At 37.5% G+C, this 21,536-nt stretch overlaps 1 protein-coding gene across 1 annotated transcript in view; it reads left to right on the top strand.

The window, feature by feature from the left end:
- The window catches only part of THADA (THADA armadillo repeat containing), a 151,716-nt gene that overhangs the window by 21,364 nt on the left and 108,816 nt on the right, over positions 1–21,536 (top strand). The window contains exons 22-26 of the mRNA XM_058801595.1: positions 1,141–1,250; positions 8,433–8,565; positions 11,231–11,344; positions 12,482–12,604; positions 13,272–13,363. Of these exons, the coding sequence (XP_058657578.1) occupies positions 1,141–1,250; positions 8,433–8,565; positions 11,231–11,344; positions 12,482–12,604; positions 13,272–13,363 (572 nt within the window). The remainder of the gene's footprint in view (positions 1–1,140; positions 1,251–8,432; positions 8,566–11,230; positions 11,345–12,481; positions 12,605–13,271; positions 13,364–21,536) is intronic.

The following is a 21,536-nucleotide window of genomic DNA, read 5'->3' as shown; positions in this document are numbered from 1 at the left end:
CTGCAGGAAATAATATGTAGATGGTCTCAGATTTGTTTTTTTTAATTAATGCCATCTCATTGCTTGGGTGATGCAAATTAGTTAACAGAGGTTGAAAAACCATAAAGGTAGATATGACATTAACTTCCCTGACAACTTAATTACTTGTCAGGCTATTAAAGTATTAGAGCAATTGTATAAGTAACAGAACAAGCAGAATTTTATAAGCAACTAGATGTGATTTTATGCATATTTTTATATAAAGGGTTTAAAGAAACTTTCACTGGAGAACTTCTAGGAAAAATTCCTGAAGTAAATTTTGCATAAGGCCATTATGGATGTGCTATGCATTGTAAACAAATTAAGTGGCAAGTTGGATTTAGACCATAAAAGTTGATGAGAATTACAAGAAAAAACCCAACAAACAAGGCAATTTATCCTTCATGGAATGAGGTTGTGTGGATCTGTAAACTTCCAAACAGATTTAAAAATTTTGTGTTGTAATAGAATTCTAGAAAATAAACTGTAAGTGAAAGTTGAGGTATCACACTTACAATTTTAATGCTTTTAAAAATAGCTCACATTCCAACATCATCTTCATTTTAAAATTGTTTCCAATGGTCAACAGCAATTATGCAGAATTCTGGAATGCTAGAAATTTTTATTTATATATGCATTATCTAATCTAATGTAGATTTGTTTCCCTTTGATACAATTTTTGGAATTTGAATTTCATATCTTGAATAGTTTAAGATTTGTTTTCTGCTGTTGTGCTGTAGTTGACATTTTCTTTGGTGTTTTTGGCAAGAGTGTAGCAAACAAGAAGGTATCTGCATTTGTTTCCCCTGAAAATCAGAGTTGTCCCTTTCTTGTCTTAAAATCTGAGTATGTCCATCACAGACAAATAACCAATTTCATATTTTTGGACTTTTTGAAAGGACACAGAACTACCCCCTTAACCTAAAAAAGAAGTATAATATTTGTTATCATTAAATTAAGTGGATGTTTTTTATAGTGCTTCTAGTTGATTTTTGCTTGTACCAGTGACCCTTCCAGCCAGGGGGAGGATTGTTGCTTTGAACTGCAAAATATTTTGCATCTATAAATAAATTATGTGCATGTAATTCCAAATGGCTTAGTAATTTTTTCTTTCTCTTTCAGGTTAAAAATATTGGTGATTACTTTAAACATCATCTGCTGCAATCAAGGCACAGGGGTGCATTTGAATTGGCGTATGCTGGCTTCGTGCAACTTACAGAAATGCTTTCCAGGTAGAGGATGGACAACTTGCTGTGCTTTTAATACAAGTTTTTACCAATTTTGGCATTGTCCCTGAAGTTGAGCTGTGCAGGCAGATCCTTGCTTTCATGTGGATTTTATTTAAGTTTGGTGTAGGCATGATTATGACAGTTACATGATGTCTGTGACTTGGACTACAATACTTATGGTTAGAAATGGTGCTTAGGCATTGAAAAATGATACAGACATATAATGCTTGCTGCATTTTTCTTCATTTCTGGCATCTTAGTTTCCTGAACAGCTCTTAAAAGCTCTTGGGGAAAGTAGGAGTGTAGAGTTCTTCCATTTCACTCCCCTTTTCTGGTCCTTTGTGAAAATGTATGCCAGACTTTTTGCTTTAGCCAGGACATTTTCTTGGAAACTTGTATTACCTGTCACAGAGTTGGTTATTGTGACATTTGGAAGACTACCTGACAGTGCATCACAGGGTGTGATATGCACTCTGGCTTTTTTCTTTTCCCTTGTAACTTTATCATTTCCTAGAAGAACTAAGTGAACAGAATTGTCCTGAGGTCTGGGCAAGATCATTGGAATTTCCATTACATGCTTAGCCACTGGTTCCAAGTGCTGGTTATGTTTCTTTGTGGTATACAGCGTTTATATCCTATCCATGTTTTAATAAGACAAACTAAAATTTCTACTGACTAGGTAGAGTTTGGTAGGTTTTTTTATTGTTGGGTTTTTTTTTAATATGAAAGACCAGTCAGATTTTCAATTTGAAGTACATGTATTTTCATGCCAATGGTAGGCTAAGTAACCAGTGTTCCCCTTTTGCCCCACCTGAGCCAGTTTGAGGTGCAGATCTGTTTCTTCTTTGTTTCATACTGGAAACAGTTTTGGTGCTTTTAGTACAGACTGGCTGGCTGATCTGGTGTGTCCCCTCAGAAGATTTTCCCAGCAGAGCTGAGGCTTGGTCTCTGCTACAGGATGCTGGGTGAGGCTGCTGCATCTGTGTAGCAGCAATGCTGCAGAAATGGTATTTGACACGTGGTGGTGTTGGTTCTGTGTGCCAGAGGGATGTTAAACTGCATGCCATGATTCTCTTGGTGATCTCTCTCTCTCTCCCAGGTACATTATTTTCTTTCAGGTATTAGCAATCTGAGGGATTTCAAATTGGATTGAGGAGTTTGAGTGTTCACACAACCTTGCTTTACACTTAGTTGTTTACTCAAAAAGAAATAAAAAGAAACTTATTGCTTATCTTCTTGCCTGTCCATATGTTTTACATACACTTGTTTCCTTATTTTGTTTCTGCTTTGCTGATAGAGAAGCCTCAAACCCTTCTCAGCGCACCTATATAATCTGGAAAATTTTGTTTCCTTATTTAAACATTGGGGTGTTCTTCTGTACCATGGAAACTTGGTGCAGGAAGTTCTGAAGTGATGTAAGTTTTCTCCCATCAGTGTGAAGAGAGAGTCTGGCCATCACAGTAATACAGTTTATAAAAAAAAAAAACAAACAACCAGCAAACAGACTTTTTACTACCACGAATCTGTTTGGGAGAAAGAAAGAAAGTAATCCAGGCAGGTACAGCCCCCCTGGTCTGATCTCAATGAATATCAGGACTCTCTTGTAGCAAAGGCAAAATAAAAAGCAGGGAATAATGGAAGACATCTAAAACATGCAGTCAGTTTATAGCAGACTCACTATTTTTCTTTGATTTTCAGTTTTGAAATTTCTTTTAGAAGCTGAGGCAAATAGAGTAGAGCAAATATGTCTAGATTTTGGAAAAGTTGTTGATGTGTTTGGTGCCCCTCCTGCTTTCTGCCATTGTATTTAATGGAGCAGAATCCACTTAACAGCAGCCTTATGTTAGGTTGAAAAATGAAGAGCCAAGCCCAAGAGAACTCTGCTTGCCTGAAAATTATTCAAACATTAAGTGATATGTATGTATCATCGAAAACAAAAGCCCTCCAAAATTAAAGAAGTTTCCTCTTTTGAATTAGCAGATGTCTGTTACAATTTTTTTGGTTATCCATATTGCCTAGCATTTTTTAAGTTAAGATACTTCAAGCAGAGCAAGTGTTCCTTTGGGAAAAAAATTTATAAGAACTGGAGAGCAGCTCTGTGGATGTACATTAGTTTCAAGGAAAGACAATATTTTCCAGGAACTACAGGTCTCAAGGCTTATATTTGTATTTAAAACAAAGGAGAAAGGAGACTGATACCAGAACAGGAAATGACTCTTTGATTTGGTCTCCGGGGACATGAGGAATATTTTGAGACTCTCCTCCAAAAGGGAGGAATTAAGTCTCAGTGATTGCAGCTGACTTGCAGGTCTGTTGATTGTCATGGAGCCTTTCCATGTCCCCTGCTGCAGCTGGGGGCTCCATTCTGCCCTGAATCTCAGCTGGCCTGCCTCTCTCCACTGCTGAGAGGCTCATGGGCAGTCCTGGAGCATGTGTGTCAGAATCTGTATTAATTTACTGCTGTGTCCACAAATGCCAGAGCAGAAAGCTTTTGTCTGGTGCAGCTTATAATAAATAATGTACAGCTTTTGATAACTTGTTGAACAGGATTGAATTCTAGATGTGCAGAAGCATCCCTGACACTTGAATTTGTTCTTTCTGTAAAACACAGTGAAAAACCTGTCACTAAGACTGTGCCAGGCATTTATAAATGACTCCAATTGAACATAGTCCTTCACTTATTTCTAGCCAAGCACTGTTTTAAAGACTTTTTGCTGCAGTGTCTTTATCTGACCTTGCTTTTAGCTTACAACCCTTAAACACCAGTCCTTATAAGAACCAAGAACAGACTTGTTTTCTAGACAGAATGATGGTATTCAGACCTGTTTGAGTTAGTGGTGAAAGAAAAATATTTCCTCTGCAGAGATTTCTTAGAAACTTGATGAAATTGATCTGTCTTGAAATTGGGATGTAAATTGCTGAGTCTGCTCTAATATGCAGGTTACCATTCTTCTGTTTCCCTGTTGATACTCCTTCTGGGAGTGTCCTGCTCCCTTTTTCATGCCTGCTTAATGTTGTCTGCAGCTGCACCTTCAGAAAACCATACAGTTACATAACAAGCAACATTCATATCAATGAAATAAGCAATATGTTTTTAAAAAGGGTATTTCCTGTCAAAGGCCTGGAGAAATTAAAAAATGCTCATTTGGTCTGATACCGTGGTGGTTCAGGAAAGTCAGAAATCTGTTTTAAACTTGAGAACTTGAATCTCCTGTAGTCCTTATTACTCAAGCAATTTCTCTGTCCCAAATGACATTTTGCCTGCTTTGCATTTCTTTTATTCAGTGATCTCTTTGCTGAGAGATCAGGTAGATTTCTGGAAATCTGAAATGGTGTTGCATAGTTATGGTGGTAGTGCTTTGCTTCACTAAAGTTGCAGAATGCAAGTGTAAGGTTTGGAAAGAGTAATGTCATACAGTGCAATGTGTTTACTTAGGAATAATTTATTTTGAAAACTTTCAAATATTTGATTGGAACTTAAATAGGGGTGAGCACTATTTTAGGGGGTGCAGTAAGTTAGGTTCATAACAGTTTTGTGGAAAGCTGTAATTTACTGCATGGTGAAAATCATGCTTTTATTTTAAAAATGTTTTATCTGTCAGTATCAGTGAAAATTACTTATCTGTACCTAGTCAGTGTCTGGTCTTCTGTAATATTTCATTTGGGGAACACTAATCCTTAGCAGCAAACTCTGCTTCTATCTCATTTTCTTGCTCAGAAGTGACTGTTGCTCTTTGCTTTCCCAGCCTGCTATGATCTGCCAGGAGGGCTTGTAAAATGGAAATATTGCTAATGGACTTTCTAGTGAAACTTACCAATATTGTAAATAGCTTTTTAGCAAAAGCATAATCACAGATGTGAAGGAAAGAGTGTTGAAGGGAGAGAAAGAAAGTGGGGAGAAACACTGCTCTTATATATTGAGATGCTTGTAGTGTTAGGAAATACATGGCATAAGGAAGCATGAGATACAATGTTAAGGCACTGCTCAGGTTGGAGATGTATTAATTTTTAACACTGTTCATGTTTTACCTCCCATATCTTTCCCTGCTTGCTGTGAGAGAGATATGGGGAAATGATGCTGTCTGAAATTTTGAAGGCACCCAAGGTTCTCTCTGCTCTGCTTTGCCCAAAGAGAAACCTCAAACCCTTCTCAGTGCACCTGTATAATCTGGAAAATTTTGTTTCCTGTAGAGTGGATGCTATGAAAAGGAGGATGCAAGTGGAAGGACTTGGTAGTTTCAGAGGAGTTGTTCTTAAAAGCAGACTTGTAACTGGAATAGTAGTGTTTTTGAGGTTAGATTTTGGTCTCAGAAGTACCAGGGGCAATATTATGTCTATAAAAAAATGGGAATCACATTACTTATGTGAAAAAGAATAATACTGCAGGCCTGTTGAGAGAGAAGAAAAATGGTGAAAGAAACCCACTTCTTTCCTAGAGAGGAACTGCTTACAGGGATTGGAATCACTGAATTCTGGATATACACATGTAGAATAATGCTTCTGGTCATGAGATGTTTATGCCACATGGCACTTGCATTCAGGAGGGCCAAATTCAAGATTGACCCGTTGTTAACACATCATTTATTTCAGACAGGAGAAAATACAGATATATGACTTATGGAGAGGAGTTAAGCTTTAACTTAGGATTGTCAGGCTTTTGTACTCATTGATACTGAACACAGAAGGGGTTTGGGGCATTTATGAAATTGTTTAAGCTGACAGATGAACAGAGAGAAAATTGTGGATTACACTTAATGTACTGCATCTTAAGTAATTTGTGTATCAACTTACTGGGTTGCATTTTCATTATCACCAATATTTGTTCGATCTGGTAGAAATAATTACCGTTTCATTCTGGAAAATTACATTTCATCTTGAGGCCTTAATTTTTTTTGTTGTAAAGCTTCATTATTCTTAAAATTTAGGGCCACCTGCTTCTTATGACAATATTCTTCTTGCCAGGCCACAAGGAGACAGAGCTGCCAAGTGGAAGGGAGTAGTCATCTCCATTGCAAAGTCAATAGTCTCTAATGTTTCTAACTCTACAGCAGTAACTCTTTCACCTTCTAATAAATAAAAATGCATTGGTGGGTGACTGAACAAGGTAGAATTACTTGTGGTAAGATCAAAGCAGTTTGGCTTTAAGGGAGACTGAAGTTTATTTGACTTGAGTATGCTTCTCCTCTTTCTACTAATACTGAGAGGAGAAGGATCCCTCAGTTTACTTAAGAATAAAATATTCAGTGTGCTACATAGCAAATTCTAAATATTTCCTTAATGCTTTGCTTTGTGCTTCTCTGCACCCCAGCAGATGTAGGTATTTCTCATGGGTGTTCATGTTAATACTAAGATAACACACTGAAGTGAGATGAGCACTGTTCTCTGAGTGATTGAATGGAGACATTTAAATTCTGCTTAGTTAGGGAGGTAAGACCAGGTGTCTCCATGATCAGAAGGAGCAGATTTTGCAGAATGTGTTGATGTGGATGAACAGAACTGCAAAGTAGTGTCTTAACTGCTGAGACTCATGGAGGAGATTTGTAAGAAATTTTGTGTGGCCTCAATCCTAGAGTTGTATCCTCATTGTGTACCCAAAAGTGAGCAAAGGAATGCATCCTGAAAGTAACCCAGGGCAAACACTTATCAGCAAAAGAGAGTAGTTAAAAGAAAAGAGAACTCACTCTGAGTTTCCAGGTTAGTCTGATTGCCTCTGTCATGGGCTTGGGGCAGGAAGTGCCTTTCTTTATGCCATGGTATGAGATGAGGAATTGCTTGTGATGCCCAGTTCTTCTTGAGCTCTGGACTGGTGCTTTGCATTCTGACTGCCCTTTTGAAGAGGTGCTGCCCTTAAAAAATGTGGAGAATGCCTGGCAGCAGTGTAGGAAATGTGGTGGAAATCCTGCAGGAATTATTGAAGAGTAAGAAGTGTCCTGTGTTTTCTGCTGACCTGTCTGGCACTTCCTGTGACCTCAGGTTTCTGCATTACTATTTTTCTGCGTTTTTTTGTAAAAGAAGGAAAGGTGTGTTTCACTGGAGATTAAAGCCTCATTTATTGTTCATGATCAGGTTTTTAGACAAAGTATATTCTTGCTTTAATAAGAGGAGGATGAAGAAAGGAATAGATGTAGACCTTCCATTAGATTTTGCTTTTCACACCAGTACCTGCTGCCTTTTACCTCTGCTTTTAAATTCTTTATTTCAGTCACCCAGGTAGAAAACTTGATTGTAGTCTTACTGTAGGTCTCACTACCTCATAATGAATTTAATTATAGTTTATATTTTTAGGAAAGGCAAGTCCTGCATGGTTGAGATAGTTGCAGCTGTATTGCCCACAGTGATGAATTGTTTCTTCTACTTTGAATCACCTATCAAACCAGTGTGACAGGTTTTAATAACAATGTCCTGTTGATAGAAATTTTTGTAACAATGAATGAGCCTTTGGAACATTGACATGAGATTAATGGGCTGGTGTTGCACACTGAGTGTGGTACATTTTATTTAACTGAACAGCACCAGTAATTGAAGTAGACTTGAGTTTTTCCTTGGAAGTTGTTTGCTTTCAGGCAATGCTGAGTTTTATAACTGCAGAGGAGGAGTATTTGATGATAGGAGAGCAGTTGAGGGGCTTTACGAGAAGTTTGACTGACTTGGTATTGAAAAGAGCACAATGTCTTGTTTTTCATTCCTTCCATTGCTCTGAGCTTTGCAGGGTTATTTACATAATGTGTACTTACTTTGAGGGGCTTCAGATTCAGTTTGTATGTTTATAAACATCAATAATAGTATAAAGGGGCATACATCAACTACTGTGTGGCAGCAGAGATATGAATTTGTGAAGTGTCACTTCCTGCACAGTGGCTGATGTGCATATGTCCTTGCCTTTTTTCTCCAGAACATGGTAATAATTTTTGGCAGAAGAGACTTGTTGCAGCAAAACACAGAATCTTGTTTTCTGTACAGTTAAATGTATTTTGCTAATGGCACTTTATAAGTAGGGTTAATATTATTTGTACCAACACTGGAAAAAATACACACTTTTGTTTAAATTTAAGCTGATTTCATAAAAAAAATTGGAGATGTTAACATACAGTAAGAAATACTTATTCAGGTTGCTCAATGCTTTCTTTGACTTTGTCCTTGTTTTATTCACTTGTTTCATGTTTCTTATGTATCTGTTTGATGTAGATGTAACAGTGAGAGTCTGCACAAGATGCCAGAGCACTGGCTAAGCTGTGTGTTAGAAGAAATCAAATCTTGTGATCCTTCTTCCACACTGTGTGCAACCCGACGGAGTGCAGGAATTCCATTCTACATACAGGTACCAACTTGTGTCACTGCCTCTGATTTAATATATTCTCCAGAAAGGACATTAAAAAGAAGGGAATTACATATTTAGTTTTCCCACTTCAGCCCCTTTTGATCAATTGTTTGGTTTTTTTATAGAGATTTTTATTGCCTTTGTGCAACCAAGAAGCTGTTGGTAATTAAGCTATGTTTGGCGCCTCAGTTCTGTTGACTTGAGATTTTTGGCTTCTGGTAGATTGCAATGGCATTTCTAAAGACTGTGTTTAGGCTTTATGTTGCAACTGTAATAATTCTGGCAAATTCACAAATTAATTCACAGATTAAGTCAGGCTTTAACTATGTCTGCTGCTTCAGTGTGAAGTAGCAGAATATGAACAAACCTTCACAGAATTGCAAAATGGTGACCTGTTAAAGACTGGAAAGAACTTGGGAAGGCCACTCACCAGCAATAAAGCACAAGTAATAGTGTCACACTGACTGGTGTTGACTGGAGTCTCAAGTGCAATGATGGAGTCCATTGCTGAAGACTTCTATCTGAGAACGTGGGGTCATGCTCCCACATTCTTCCCACTCCCTGTGTTACCTTCAGCTCCATCAATCCCAGCCCCTTTGACTTCTGCCAAGTTCAGAACTGATGGCAGGGTGCCAGAGTTTTGTCTCTGCTTGAAGTGTCACCTCTTGCTGAGTGCCCCACATTAGTAAGCAGCACCTCATCTGCATCCTTGTGGGATCAGTCACTGCAGAGTTTGTTCTGCAGATTACACTTCACCCATTTTCATTCCTTTGTTCCTTAAAGCAGCCATATTTGCTTTCCCCTAAATTAACCTCCATGATCTTGATTTTCAACCAGTTTTCTAAGACAGGAGTCCAAGAGTAACAGTATGGTTTGTAACTTTCTCCACTCTCAGAAGTACAGTCTCAAGCACGTTCCAAGGATCTGAGGGACTGCTGGGAGCAAGCTCTCCCTGCCAGAATAATTCATCTTGCTTGTTTTCCACTCTGAGTTTGCCCTGAGAAAGTTGAGGCAGCCAGCTTCTGACTGACCTCTAATGTCAGTCACAGCCTGCTCCTGGCTTTGCTAGATGTGTGTGCAAGGCAGCAGAGATCAGAAGTAGGGCACTGGCTTTAGAGACATTTTTCCTGTTCAGTTTCAGCACTTAAATATCTTTCTCACTTCTAAGAGTAAGTTGTGTGCAGAAGAAATTTGATGATTTCATGTTTTCTGGTTTCCCCATTCACACCACACAGTTTGAATCTAATGGACATTATCTAGTTTTAATCTTATTAATGTGGAAAAAAAGCAGCATGTTTGAATCAGTCTTGTATGCAAAAATTTAGGTTACTGGAAGGACTAGGTGGGCCTAGTGATATCCCTCTGCTTGTGTAGTCTGCAGTTGGCCTACTGGTTCCATAGGGCAAAGCTTGCATTGTGGATAAACAGATCAGAGGCTTCTTTTTTGACAGCTCTGGAAGAATACAGAGTTTAGTCAATTAGCAGGAAGAAAGTTTAAAATTAACATTGGGATTAGTCTGAAATAAACTGTTTTCATACTTTAATTTTATAGTAAAGAGGGATGGCAGTGTTTTTTGGAAATAGTTTTGAATGTGTCTGTAGATTCAGTAAAATGAGTTGAACCTTCAATGCCTTGCGGCATTTAGATAATAAAAATATGAACTGTAATGTGTATCCTAACAGCAGTAAAAGAAGGATATTTTATTACTGCAGTGTGGTCTCTTTGCTATTTACATCCTATGCTGTGTTCTTGTGAACTTAAATAGATCTATTTTAATGAGAATATGTAATTTTTTAGATTATAACCATTCCATGACCTCTTTTAAATAGGAATGTTATTACTGCAAAGGTGCAGCTCCATTTAGTGGGTGGGAAAATATGGTTTTCAGCTTTAACATTATGAAATTTTAGTCTTCAGGTCATTCTTCTCTCTTTCATACTTCATGAACACCTTTTTTTTCCCCACCTGCCCTCTCTGTTTCTCCTATCATTAAAGATACTGATAAACTGACAGAAACTACTCCTGGGTTTCTGCCTAAACTCTGAAATTCATTTGGTTCTTACTGATGCTGAACAGACTCTAGGCCCCAAAGCTCAAATAGATAATAATCTTTTATTGGTAATAAATGATTTATGATTATCCACTTGTCCTAACTTGGAAAAATTCAACAAGAGCTGCTAGATAAAGAGAGAGGCTGTTCTAAATTCAGTCCTGAAGTTTAGAGAACTAATTTAGAGTATTTTCATCTCAGCTGGCTGTCCAATCCACTGAAATATTGTTTGGAGAGGGACACATCTCTTCCTTTATTTCAAAAACGTGCTGCTTGTTTTATCCTGTGTTGCAGACCAGAATTTATTATTTGGCCAGCCCTTGTCATGTTATACTGTGTTATTAACCTTAAAAAAAATCCATACTAGGAAGTGTAAGTATATGTAGTACAGCAGATACTTTTGCTGTCCAAAATGCTGTGACTTGTATACTGACAAGCTTTGAACAAGGCTGAGTTGAAACTGAAACTTCATTTTTTGTTAATTTTTCTTAGTCATTCTTTATGGTCAGAAGCTAGGCTGTGATATGGTAAATACAGCAATGAGAGAAGAACTGGTAGTAAAAAAAAAAGGCTAGAAGCACCTGATTTTTAATTTTTTTTTCTCCTTTCTATAGGCTTTGTTGGCATCAGAACCAAAGAAGGGCAAAACAAATTTGCTGAAAATGGCAATGAAAGAATTGATATCTCTGGCTGCACCTTTGAATGAATCTTTAAGTGTAATTCCACAGGTAAAATTCAGCCTCTCATCAAAAGGCAAATCTCAAAAGTGTGTTTACACTGAAAAAGAAAAAGATTTTAAGCAGTTAAGGAGAGTGTGTGTTTTTAATGAGGATATTCTGTTCTAACTGTCTATAGCTAGATTTTAAAAGCTTTGCATGTGTAAAGGTTACAAAGTTACTGTAAAACATACTAAAAAGTGGATTGGGCATAATTCCATAGTTTTTTTCTGGTACAGCCAATGAAGTCATATATGAGCAATTTACTGCCTTGAGTATATTTTTAAACAGATAAGTAACTTCCTTTCTACAAGTTTGTAGCTGAACAAGCAAGCTTTGCTTACATTTAAAGTAAATAAATGAGTTATTTATGCATGAATCATAGTAAAACACTACATGAAAACTGATTTTAGTCATACTTAGTAACTTCTAAAACTTAAATACATACATTAAAAATATTTTAAAGGCAAGACCTTTATCTTCAAAATGTTATAATTTGCTTCCTGTCTGTTTGTAAGTGCAAGCCATAATTTGTTCCCATCCCATAAGGATGTCCTAATGACTCTGCCAGATTTACTGCTGGTATAAATTTATGTAGCCTTGTCAAAGTCTGTGAAACTATGTGTATTGCCACCTTCCCTTACAGAGGGTAGAGAAATGTCAGAAAATGCTCCACGCGGTAGAGCAAGCCTGGTTGTCAGTTTTAGCTTAATATTGCCCTCCTGTGAGCTGTAGTTTATTTTTTCTCACAGTATCCACAGTGTGTGAAGAATGTTGGAAAAGATGATTCTGAACTTCAAAAGTTATTTTTACAGCCATGATAAGCTAAGGATAAAAGAATGTTGGCCTTCACTTGCAATGCCTGGACTATAATTATTAGAGGAATATATTTTTAAACTATAACTGCTATTAACTGGGTTTACTGCAGCACTATTTTAATGTGTTTTTAAGCAGCAGTATTGCTTGTATTTAATATGGAAATAAAGTGCTGTAAATGTGAGTATAGATTGTTTTTGCTTTGCATATTCACTGTTTTTACATAAATGAAATTTATGTAAAAATTTAAATCTTCACTGTAATTACATAAATGAAATTTAAGATATTTGCTTATGAATTTATACTTTTCATATATTTCTTCTCCCACCACAGGTTCATGCTTTAAATATCCTCCGAGCACTGTATAGGGATACACGTTTAGGTGAAAACATCATGCCTTATGTTGCAGATGGACTAAAAGCATCAGTTCTAGGGTTTATGTCACCTGTCTGGGCAGTAAGTTAATTCTTCATTTTGCTTCTCCAGTTTACCAGGATATAGAGTGGTCCTGTTCAGTGAAGCTTTGGTCATATTTATAAATGGCAGTACCATAATTTCTGAAATGTAATATGTTAAGGTACAGTAAAAAATATTGTAGACCTGCAAAATTAAGTCATAATTTTGGTCTTGTTTTTTTGGTTTTGTTTAATTTTTCTTAATGTGAAGTGCTGATATCCACAAAAAATAGGGACAAAGATTACCTTATAGGTTAAAGTCTCTCTGGCTGTTAAATTTTGAGTCAGTGCACTTAGCTAGTAAGAAGTGCATTTGCATTCATTCTCACTGTTACTTTGCTCTTGAATTAAAGATCCCATATGGCATGTTCAGGTAGAACACTTCATGATCTTCTCTGCATAAGGGTGAATGCTTTGAACCACTAAAAATCTGGATACATTCCCTGTAATACAGATAGGCATCTCCAAAGAACCTGACCTTTCCAGTAGAATCATCTTCCTTGGAAGGATGCTCTAAATTAATAGTTTCCATGTGCTGACCCCTGTAGCTTGCTTTTCACTCAGCTGTTATTTTTTTTTTTTTTACTGTACATTAATGGCTGTATTTAAAAAAAAAATCATACATTTCAAAGGGATTTTTCAAACATAGTTCTTACTTTTTCCTCTAGGTACGAAATTCATCTACACTTCTTTTTAGTGCCCTGATTACAAGAATTTTTGGAGTTAAAAGAGAGAAAGATGAAAATTCCAAAAAAAATAGGTAAGTTTCACTTTGTATCAGATACAAATTTGCAAAACATGACCTTAGCCAACAGCAATTTGAAAATGTTGCTTGCTTTATGGATATATTTGAATCAGGATGTTAGAGGAACGTCTACCTGTGCTTATATCATGCTGTCAAGAGGTAAGTGGTAGGGCCAAAAATGTCTGTTGTTAAACAGAGAGTTAATTTGTACTCAGGTGCAATTTCTCAGGAGTGGAACGTTGCTGGGAGGTTTTGCTGCCAGTGGCTCTTCCCAAAGCCAGGGGCTCTCATGGTCACAAAACAGACCTCTTGCTCTTAAGAGCAAAGAGAAAGGGGGTAAAAGAGGAGAGGTACAGTGGTTACACGTGTTCACTTCCTTCTAGGGCAGGCCTGGAGTTAATTTCGCCCCTACTTATTTGATTTTCCTCTTTAGTCTTCCTACTCTAGAACACTGTCATCTCTTTCCTCCAAACTCTAAAAATTGCAGCTTGCAGAGCCATTTCTCTTCCAAGGGACACTGCCTTGGATTCTGTAGTCCTGCTTCAAATCCCTTACTATTTCACTTTATGTAAAAACAGTTCTCCTCTAACTCTTAAAACTCCCTAGTCCTGATCATTCCAATTTCTTTGCACCCTCCAGTTACTGCACAAGGACCCCTCTGTTTTCTTTGGCCTCTTCCTTGAGCTTTTTCAGCAAACGAAGCATATCCATGCCCTGCTCTCTGTAACTGAGGTTTCTGCTCTAGGAGGGATGTGAAAATAACCCTGGATGTAGAATAAACTCATTAAAAAGTATTCCTGGGTAAGCCTGTGGGGCCATAGAGTGGTCATGGTATGGATATTATGGTAACCATTTCAGAAATTCCTAATGGATTTTCACATCACAGGCAAGGCATGCAGTTTCTGAAAGAAGGCAGTTGTTACAATTTACCTTCAGAAATTCCACCCCTTTTATCGTGGTTCCTTACTGTTGATCTGTGTAACTAATACATTTTTCATGCATATTTTGAAAAACTAGATGTCTTGGGATGATACTGGTCTGCCATCTTTTAAATGCTACATAGATCCCATTTTAGCTGAATGAAATAGTTGATTTCAGGTGTCACTTGAAAAACTTTGTTACTTTGCATGTATGAACATGAGGAAGAAATACAGGTGGGAAACTGAAGGGAGATTTGCCTTAGAAAATAACTCTTTCCCAAAACAATTTGAGATGTTAACTGCTCTACTGCATGAAATTATTCTTGTTTTGTCACATATCCAAATAATTTCTAAATTCAGTCCTGTAACCCTCTTGTAGCTCAAGCAGAGCAGTAAAAAGTGTTTTTCACTTCTTGCCTTCCTACTTTTGTTATATAACAGCATTTATAGTTGCTTTTTTCCTTTAATTTTTATATTGAGCACTTACTGAAAGAGATAGACACCCTGCTTTTTTAAACTTGTATCTTTGGGAAAAAACTTGGCACTAACTTCTGCAGTGGGGAGGCAAAGTGACTTCTCAAATGTATGCAGTGTGATGATCTGTGGAATCTGAGATTTCTGTTTGTGAAGCTGCAGAAAATAATGCATTTGAGCTTCTGTTGGATATGGGAGATACCAGAACAAAGGATCTTTTATGTAGCTAAATTAAAATTTTTAATGACAATGTTAATTTTTATGTAACTGGCCCTGTTGACTTGCTTCTCTGAAACTTTTGTTTACAGTAATTTCTCTGTATTAATTTTAACCAAAAAATGTTAAAACTGGGCCGACTTTATTTTCTTCATCATTTGATTAATGGTTGTGCATTAAACATTGCATGAAATCACTTGTGCTGTTTTCCATGTGTGCTTGTCAGAACTGTGACACAGGGATTAGGAAGACACATTTAAGGCAGGTCTCTGAGATAGAGGAGTTATGAAAACAGGCAGAGATTTGATTTGTAGTTCCTGTCCCTGCAGGAGAGCCCCACAGGTGGGTATGAGGTGGGCTATGTTTGGGAAGAGAGAGGTCTGTGTTTCTGTGGTTTGGCACCACGAGGTGTCACCATTACTGCACAGCTCCTTGCAGCCTCATCCCTGGGTGCAGCTGTGCTTGGGTGCTTCTCTTCTGGAGCTTTAAACTCAAGGAGTGTTTTGCTCAGACAAAATTAATCTGTTAAAACCAAGTAATTTTTCCCCACTTCCAAAGCACTGGCATTTTAGCAATTTCAATCTATAGGAGCTTTTGTGAAAGTTACCTGGCTTTAGACTGCTTGTTCTGTTGCCTTGAGGATGTTCTGTTTACATTAAGGGACAGTCTGTCCAAAGACCAACTCTCCCATTAGCACCCTGCCTAGGTTTCCTAATCTAGGCTTCAGATTAAGAGGTTAAATCTGTCATTTTTGTGTCAGCAGGGAGTTAGTCAATTCTCTTCTATAAAGATCCCCAGTAATAACCTTTCTGACTGATTTCTCAAAAAGAGTTCCTATAATAGTGATAGAATTGGGGTGGTTTTTGTAGACTTTCAGAAAGAAGCTTTGCTGGAACATGAAGTATTGATGCATCTTTTAAATTTTAGCATAGATGAAAAGGATGATGAGTTGGAAAATTAATATGTGAAAAAATAACAGCTGTGTGCAGTCTTGCAAGTAGAAGAGAGAGGAGTTATGTGAAGGCTCTTTACAGTGGTCCGTGTAACTATCCATGTTGAGCATTTTCTTCTAGGGAAAATAAAGTTAGAACTCTTCTCTGGCTTTTCTCTTTCTGAGAAAGACTGTATCAAAACTTCTAATGCTGCTGCAAGTGTGTGTGATGGTGTATGGGTGTGTATTTGGCTAAATGATGTTCTGAATTTAAGAGAATTTACATTTGTAAAATGGCCCAGTTAGCACTTTCTTACAGAGGGTTTAGTTTAGATTTCATATACTTGATTTGTCAATACAACTTTCTTAAATGCTATGATAATTTAAAGTCTACAAGACTTGGAGTGAAATTCTAGCCATATAAATTCAAAGAACTGAGGAAGATTGGATAGAAATCTTTGTGTTGTGCCTGTTGATATTTGGTTACAGGAAGTGTGTTCTGCACAGACACATCATGGTGCGCTTTAGAGAAAATACCCCCCTTTTCTGAGCCCTTCACAGCACAGGTGTTTGTTGGTGCCCTCAGACACTTACATTGCTGTGCCTCCTGCATCCTGGCTTGCCTGGCTAAGGTGGGGCCAGCTGTGAGCTGTCCCCCAGCCCCACTGGTGTTCAGCACTTGGGCTGTGCCCTGGGATCTGCCCTCCACCCAGGCAGTGACTCAGGAGGGGGGTCCCAGCTTCCAGGCACATCCTCCCTCTGCCTGCTCTGGTGTCACAGACTGACATCGGTTGCAAGAGAGCTGAAAGAACAGCTTGTTCCAGTGCCCCTGCCATGGAAAGGGACACCTTCCACTAGACCAGATTGCTCCAAGCCCTATCCAACCTGGCCTTGAACACTTTGAGGGACAGGACATCCATAAATTCTCTGGGCCACCTGTTCCAGTGCTTCACAGTGAAGAATTTATCTCTAATACCTGATCTAATCCTGTCCTCTGTCAGTGTAAAGCCATTCTCTCTTGTCCTATCCCTACACACCCTTACAAAAAGTTCCTCGGCAGCTCTCTTGGAGACACTGCTCTGAGGGGTCCATTGAAGATCTGAGTACTGTGCTTGGTTTAATGTGAATTGATTGAATGGTACTTAGGACAGCAAGGAGTTCTGTAGGCTAATGATTTTTTTGATTAAATAACCACTTCTTTTTTTCTTGTGCAGTCAATTTGCAATGTAGATTTGCTTATTCCATGCACTTTTGAAGAAGCTGGAGTATAGTGTGTGCTTCATAGTTCTGTTTCTTTCATGGTCATTTCTTTTTTATCTTAGTTTTGCTACAGATTGCAAATAATCTAAAGTAGATTTTTGTTGTAGGTGATTGTAGTTTCCAGTGTCACATAAAAAATTAGGATGTCTTGATTTGAAGATATATGTGTATTATGATAGTTAATGCAGACCTGAAAATGAAAATAACTTACATGTGCAGTTAACTGAAATTAATTTTGAAATGAAATTTCTCATCGTAGAGGAATTATTTTCTGTCCAAAGGAGTTCCAGGAATAATAATGGTACTTTCACATATATGTATATGTATTTATATATGTATATGTCAAATATCTTTTTGGTCTGTAGTACAATGCCAATTTACTGCTTGTTAGTGAACAAGACACTTGTCATCAGATATTTGATGAGCCTCTTCTTATCAAATCCTTGGTATTTCAGACTTTTTTTTTTTAAATTTCCTCCTCCCCCCATCCCAAAGGATAAGCATGATCAGGAATTGCCTTTGAGGCATTTGTCATTTGACTTAGAACAAGTTTCAGTCTTGATGGTAATAAAAAAGGATCATCCTAGTTTATCTGAAAATGAATTTTTTTGATTTGGGATACAAATGTTGCAGAGTGGCCAATGGCCTCAGGTATGGGCTGGGATTAAAAGAAAGAGTGTGGAATGGGAGAATTCCTTCTGCTTCTCACCTTTGGTGGAGGAGGTTTCAAGAAGGAAAAGCTTCAACTGTATAAGTAAAAGCCAGAGTTCTAAGCAAGGCTGAGACGGTACTGTGCAACCTGATGATTTTTCCATTTCAAAACTGGTGTGTGTATATGTATATATTTTTGCATTTTGGGAGGAGGGAAGCTCCTGTGTATTTATAGTGTAGTGAAGGGATAATGCATATGCTGGAAAATATTTTATTGTCAGCGCAGATTTTCTGTGTAGTTAATACTCATGCTGCCTGGAATTTGAGAATGAATGCTGCCATGTTTGCTGCCGTGTTGGTTTAGATCTGTTTGTAAAGAAAGAAAACTTTTTTTGCCATCTACATTGCCTTTATTTTAATTTATAGCTTGTCAATAGATGTCAATGACTTCAAACTCTGGAAGGGGAAAACTTACCTTTTTAATTACAATAAGAGGAAAACTATGTGGATGTTAACAGGTTATGAAGATGCCCTGCATGACTGCCCTCTGCTTTCCTTGTTTTTATTGCAAGTTGAGTGTTCAGCGGTGGTTGCTCAGTAAGTGGTTGCTCGCACACTTGAAGGGCACAGAGTGAAATCAAATTAACTTCTAAAACCATTTAAATTGGTCTATTTTTTGTTCTTTCTTTAATGTTAAGACTTTTAAGACCATAAAGAATCACATTTAATGCTGTGAAAAGTTAGAGGAAAACACTAAAAAGTGAATGTTCTTATGCAAACCTCTCTTTTCATAACATTATCCCTAAATTAAATGATTCTGGTATTAGCTTCCTTTTCTCTAAGCTTCTTTTGAGTTGTAGCTTCAAAAACATAGGCTACATCATATGTACATGATTCCTGTTACAGATCCCACTCCTGGCAGGCTAACACTTCCAGTATTTCTAACATAGCACCTGAAAAGTCTGTCTAAATCAAGGATGTTTTGTCAGCCTTAACAGCAAACTTGTTAGACATTTTCAGTAGATTGTGCTAAGCTCTGCAGGACTTCTGGGATGGGTCAGTGTTGCTCACAGAGGAGTGGCCAGTCCTGTTTTGGGATAAGCCAAAAGAAACATGGGTGCTACTAACGTGGTCAGGCTGTAGTGGCACATCAGAGTGGTAAAAGGGGATAGCTCTTAGGTGGGTGCCCTGAGGGGATGCTCACAGTGACTCCAGCCCTTAAACGCTTGGTGCCAACTTGGAGACACACCAGTGGCAGAATTCCCATGTGCCAGCTGAGGTCCAGCTCCATGTGAGGGATGGTGACCAGGGCTGTGGCTCCAGGAAGGCTGAGCCTCTTGTGCTGGCTCCAGCAGGGATGAGCTCCATTCACAGGACTGGCCTCACTGAGCTCTGGCCTGTGTGCTGAGCAGGGCTTGGGATTGCTGAACTTGGATCCCATTAGTGATTCCCTAGTGGATTTTCTCTGGCAGCCTTGGCCTGTTGCAGCTCTCCAGTTGAAATACTGTGTCACTGACAGTGAGGTTTTGTGAGGTGACTGAGCCATTTCAGTGCCTCTGGTGCTTTTCTTCTGGCTCCTTCTGTTTCACTTTTTGCTGCTTGTTCCTTCCGTGGCACCTCAGTTGTTCAGGTGATTGCTTTCAAAGTAGTTATTAAGGATTTGTTGCAGTACATTGCCTTGTGAGGGGGTTGTTTTTGTTAAGGGAAAAAACCCCCTTGCCTTTCTGTGTGCCAAAAGTAGACCACATTTATTTTGTTCAACTTTTTGTTTTTAATACTCCATCTCTCCTTTTTTATTGACTTTGACAGATTTAGAAGACTTAATCTTAGAACTGTCTCAAGAAAACATGCAAAAGTTCAGGCTGACTCAGATAACCGTTACGGCTTTTGCTGATTAATAGTTCAATAACAATATGCTTGTTTAAACTTTATTTTGAGCAGGCTCCCTAAGTGCCTTTATAGCAAGAATAATGATGATAAGGTACTATTAACTTGTAAGTTGAAGGTAAAATTTATGAAAGTTTTGTGCAGAAACAGAAACAAACTGAAAACAAGCTCCTAAACAAATCTGTTTCCCTCTGTGTCATTTGCTTAATTACTCTGTTTGTTTTGCAGGGCTAAACTAAAACCCTAAAATCCTCTGTAGCAGAAAATAGGGATTTTTCTTCTCAAGGCTGAAGAAACTCTTGTCTGTATGATTTCTGCTGGTTTTAGGAACACAGTGTGTGTCTTTCTCTTTTTGATAAAGTACCTAAAATCTACAGAGCCATTTTTAGTTCAAGATCTTACCTTGTCTATACAGAGTCAGAAAAGCAATAACCTCCATAAATCCCAGTCACATTTCTGGGGCCTAAAACACAGTTAAATCATTGCTTTAAATCAGTGCAAACATGTATCTCTGGGAGTATCTTCATAATATCCTGTCTTAAGTCAGCCCCAGAAAATAGAAAGATGAATGTGGTAAAATTAGCTGAATGAGTTTACCCAAAGTGAAACATCCTTAAACTATATATGCTGGCCCAAGGTAACTCCAGTTCATTCATTTGTTTTAAATAAACTAGGGGCATAATGTTAATATTTGTTTCTAACAAGTGAATGAAATTCATTCCATAAAACAAAAATTAGTGTAAACTAGCCACATGAGTACGTAATTTCATTTCTCCTGTAGTGATAAAAGTTTTAATTAGTGTGAATGGTGGTAATTATTCTATTTTGATCTGTGCATATTATATATATCCCTTATTCATTAACTATGCTAAGTAAAAAGCAGCTACTCCTCACAAAATACTGCCAGAGAGAGAAAGTGTGGATTATTGGAGCTGAAATTTACAATGCTAAATTTGTGGTAAGAGATTAAAGATAACAGTGTTAGAGATAGTGGTTGAACAGAATTCTTGGAAACTTTCTAGATGCATATATGCATATCTCTTAATTTTAGTTGCATCTTTTTGTGTACATTCATTTTCATGGACATACATGCACAGTTCAATGTCCTAAAAAAAGTTTGTTAGAAGTAATTATATGTAAAATAATTCACCTCAGTTTTAGATACAGTTTTATATACATGCATATATATATATATGAAGATACTTTTGTCTATGTGTATCAAAGTTGAGTGGTGATTAATGTGTTGCTGTAGGTACCAGGTCGTATCTGTGATGTTGGGTTGAAGTGCTGGTCCCCTGTTTTTATTCTGAGCCCATTGTATGCATACTTCTTTATCTAGCATCACAGCAAAAGTGCTCTTGTCAAAGTGCTCTTCACAAGTTACTTTATTGAACTGTGTGTTGCATAATTATTCCTCTTAAGTCACACTTTTCCTGAATTTTTTTTTTTTTTTGTTCTATGCAGGTGCTCTTTCCATACCTGATCACACAAAGAGTGTAATAAATAGCAAAACAAGAGGTATAAAGAAACTTGTGCTTAAGAGATCAAAGCAAACCAGACCATGCAGTCCTTTAGAAATCTTGGCTAGGTCCCTTGTAAATAAAAGTGCCTCTAAAGCAGAAGGTATTTACCTGCTGTATTTATACAGGTTTTGATTGGCAGTTCAGTTATTAACCTCATAAAAACAGAGCAGTGTAAACTAGTACAAATGTTTATTCTAGCACTTCTATCTGAAGGAAAATGAAAACCAAGATATAGTGGCATATTCTTAGTTCCTTTTAAGTATTTATTTTAGGTCTCTGTAGCATAAAAGAATGTTTTTTCAAGTCAGTGAACTTAAACTATTTTG

Source organism: Ammospiza caudacuta, chromosome 3 (assembly GCF_027887145.1).
Source record: "Ammospiza caudacuta isolate bAmmCau1 chromosome 3, bAmmCau1.pri, whole genome shotgun sequence".
Lineage (NCBI taxonomy): Eukaryota > Metazoa > Chordata > Aves > Passeriformes > Passerellidae > Ammospiza > Ammospiza caudacuta.
The sequence above is the reverse complement of the archived record's forward strand: the minus strand, read 5'-3'. Positions and strand labels throughout refer to the sequence as shown.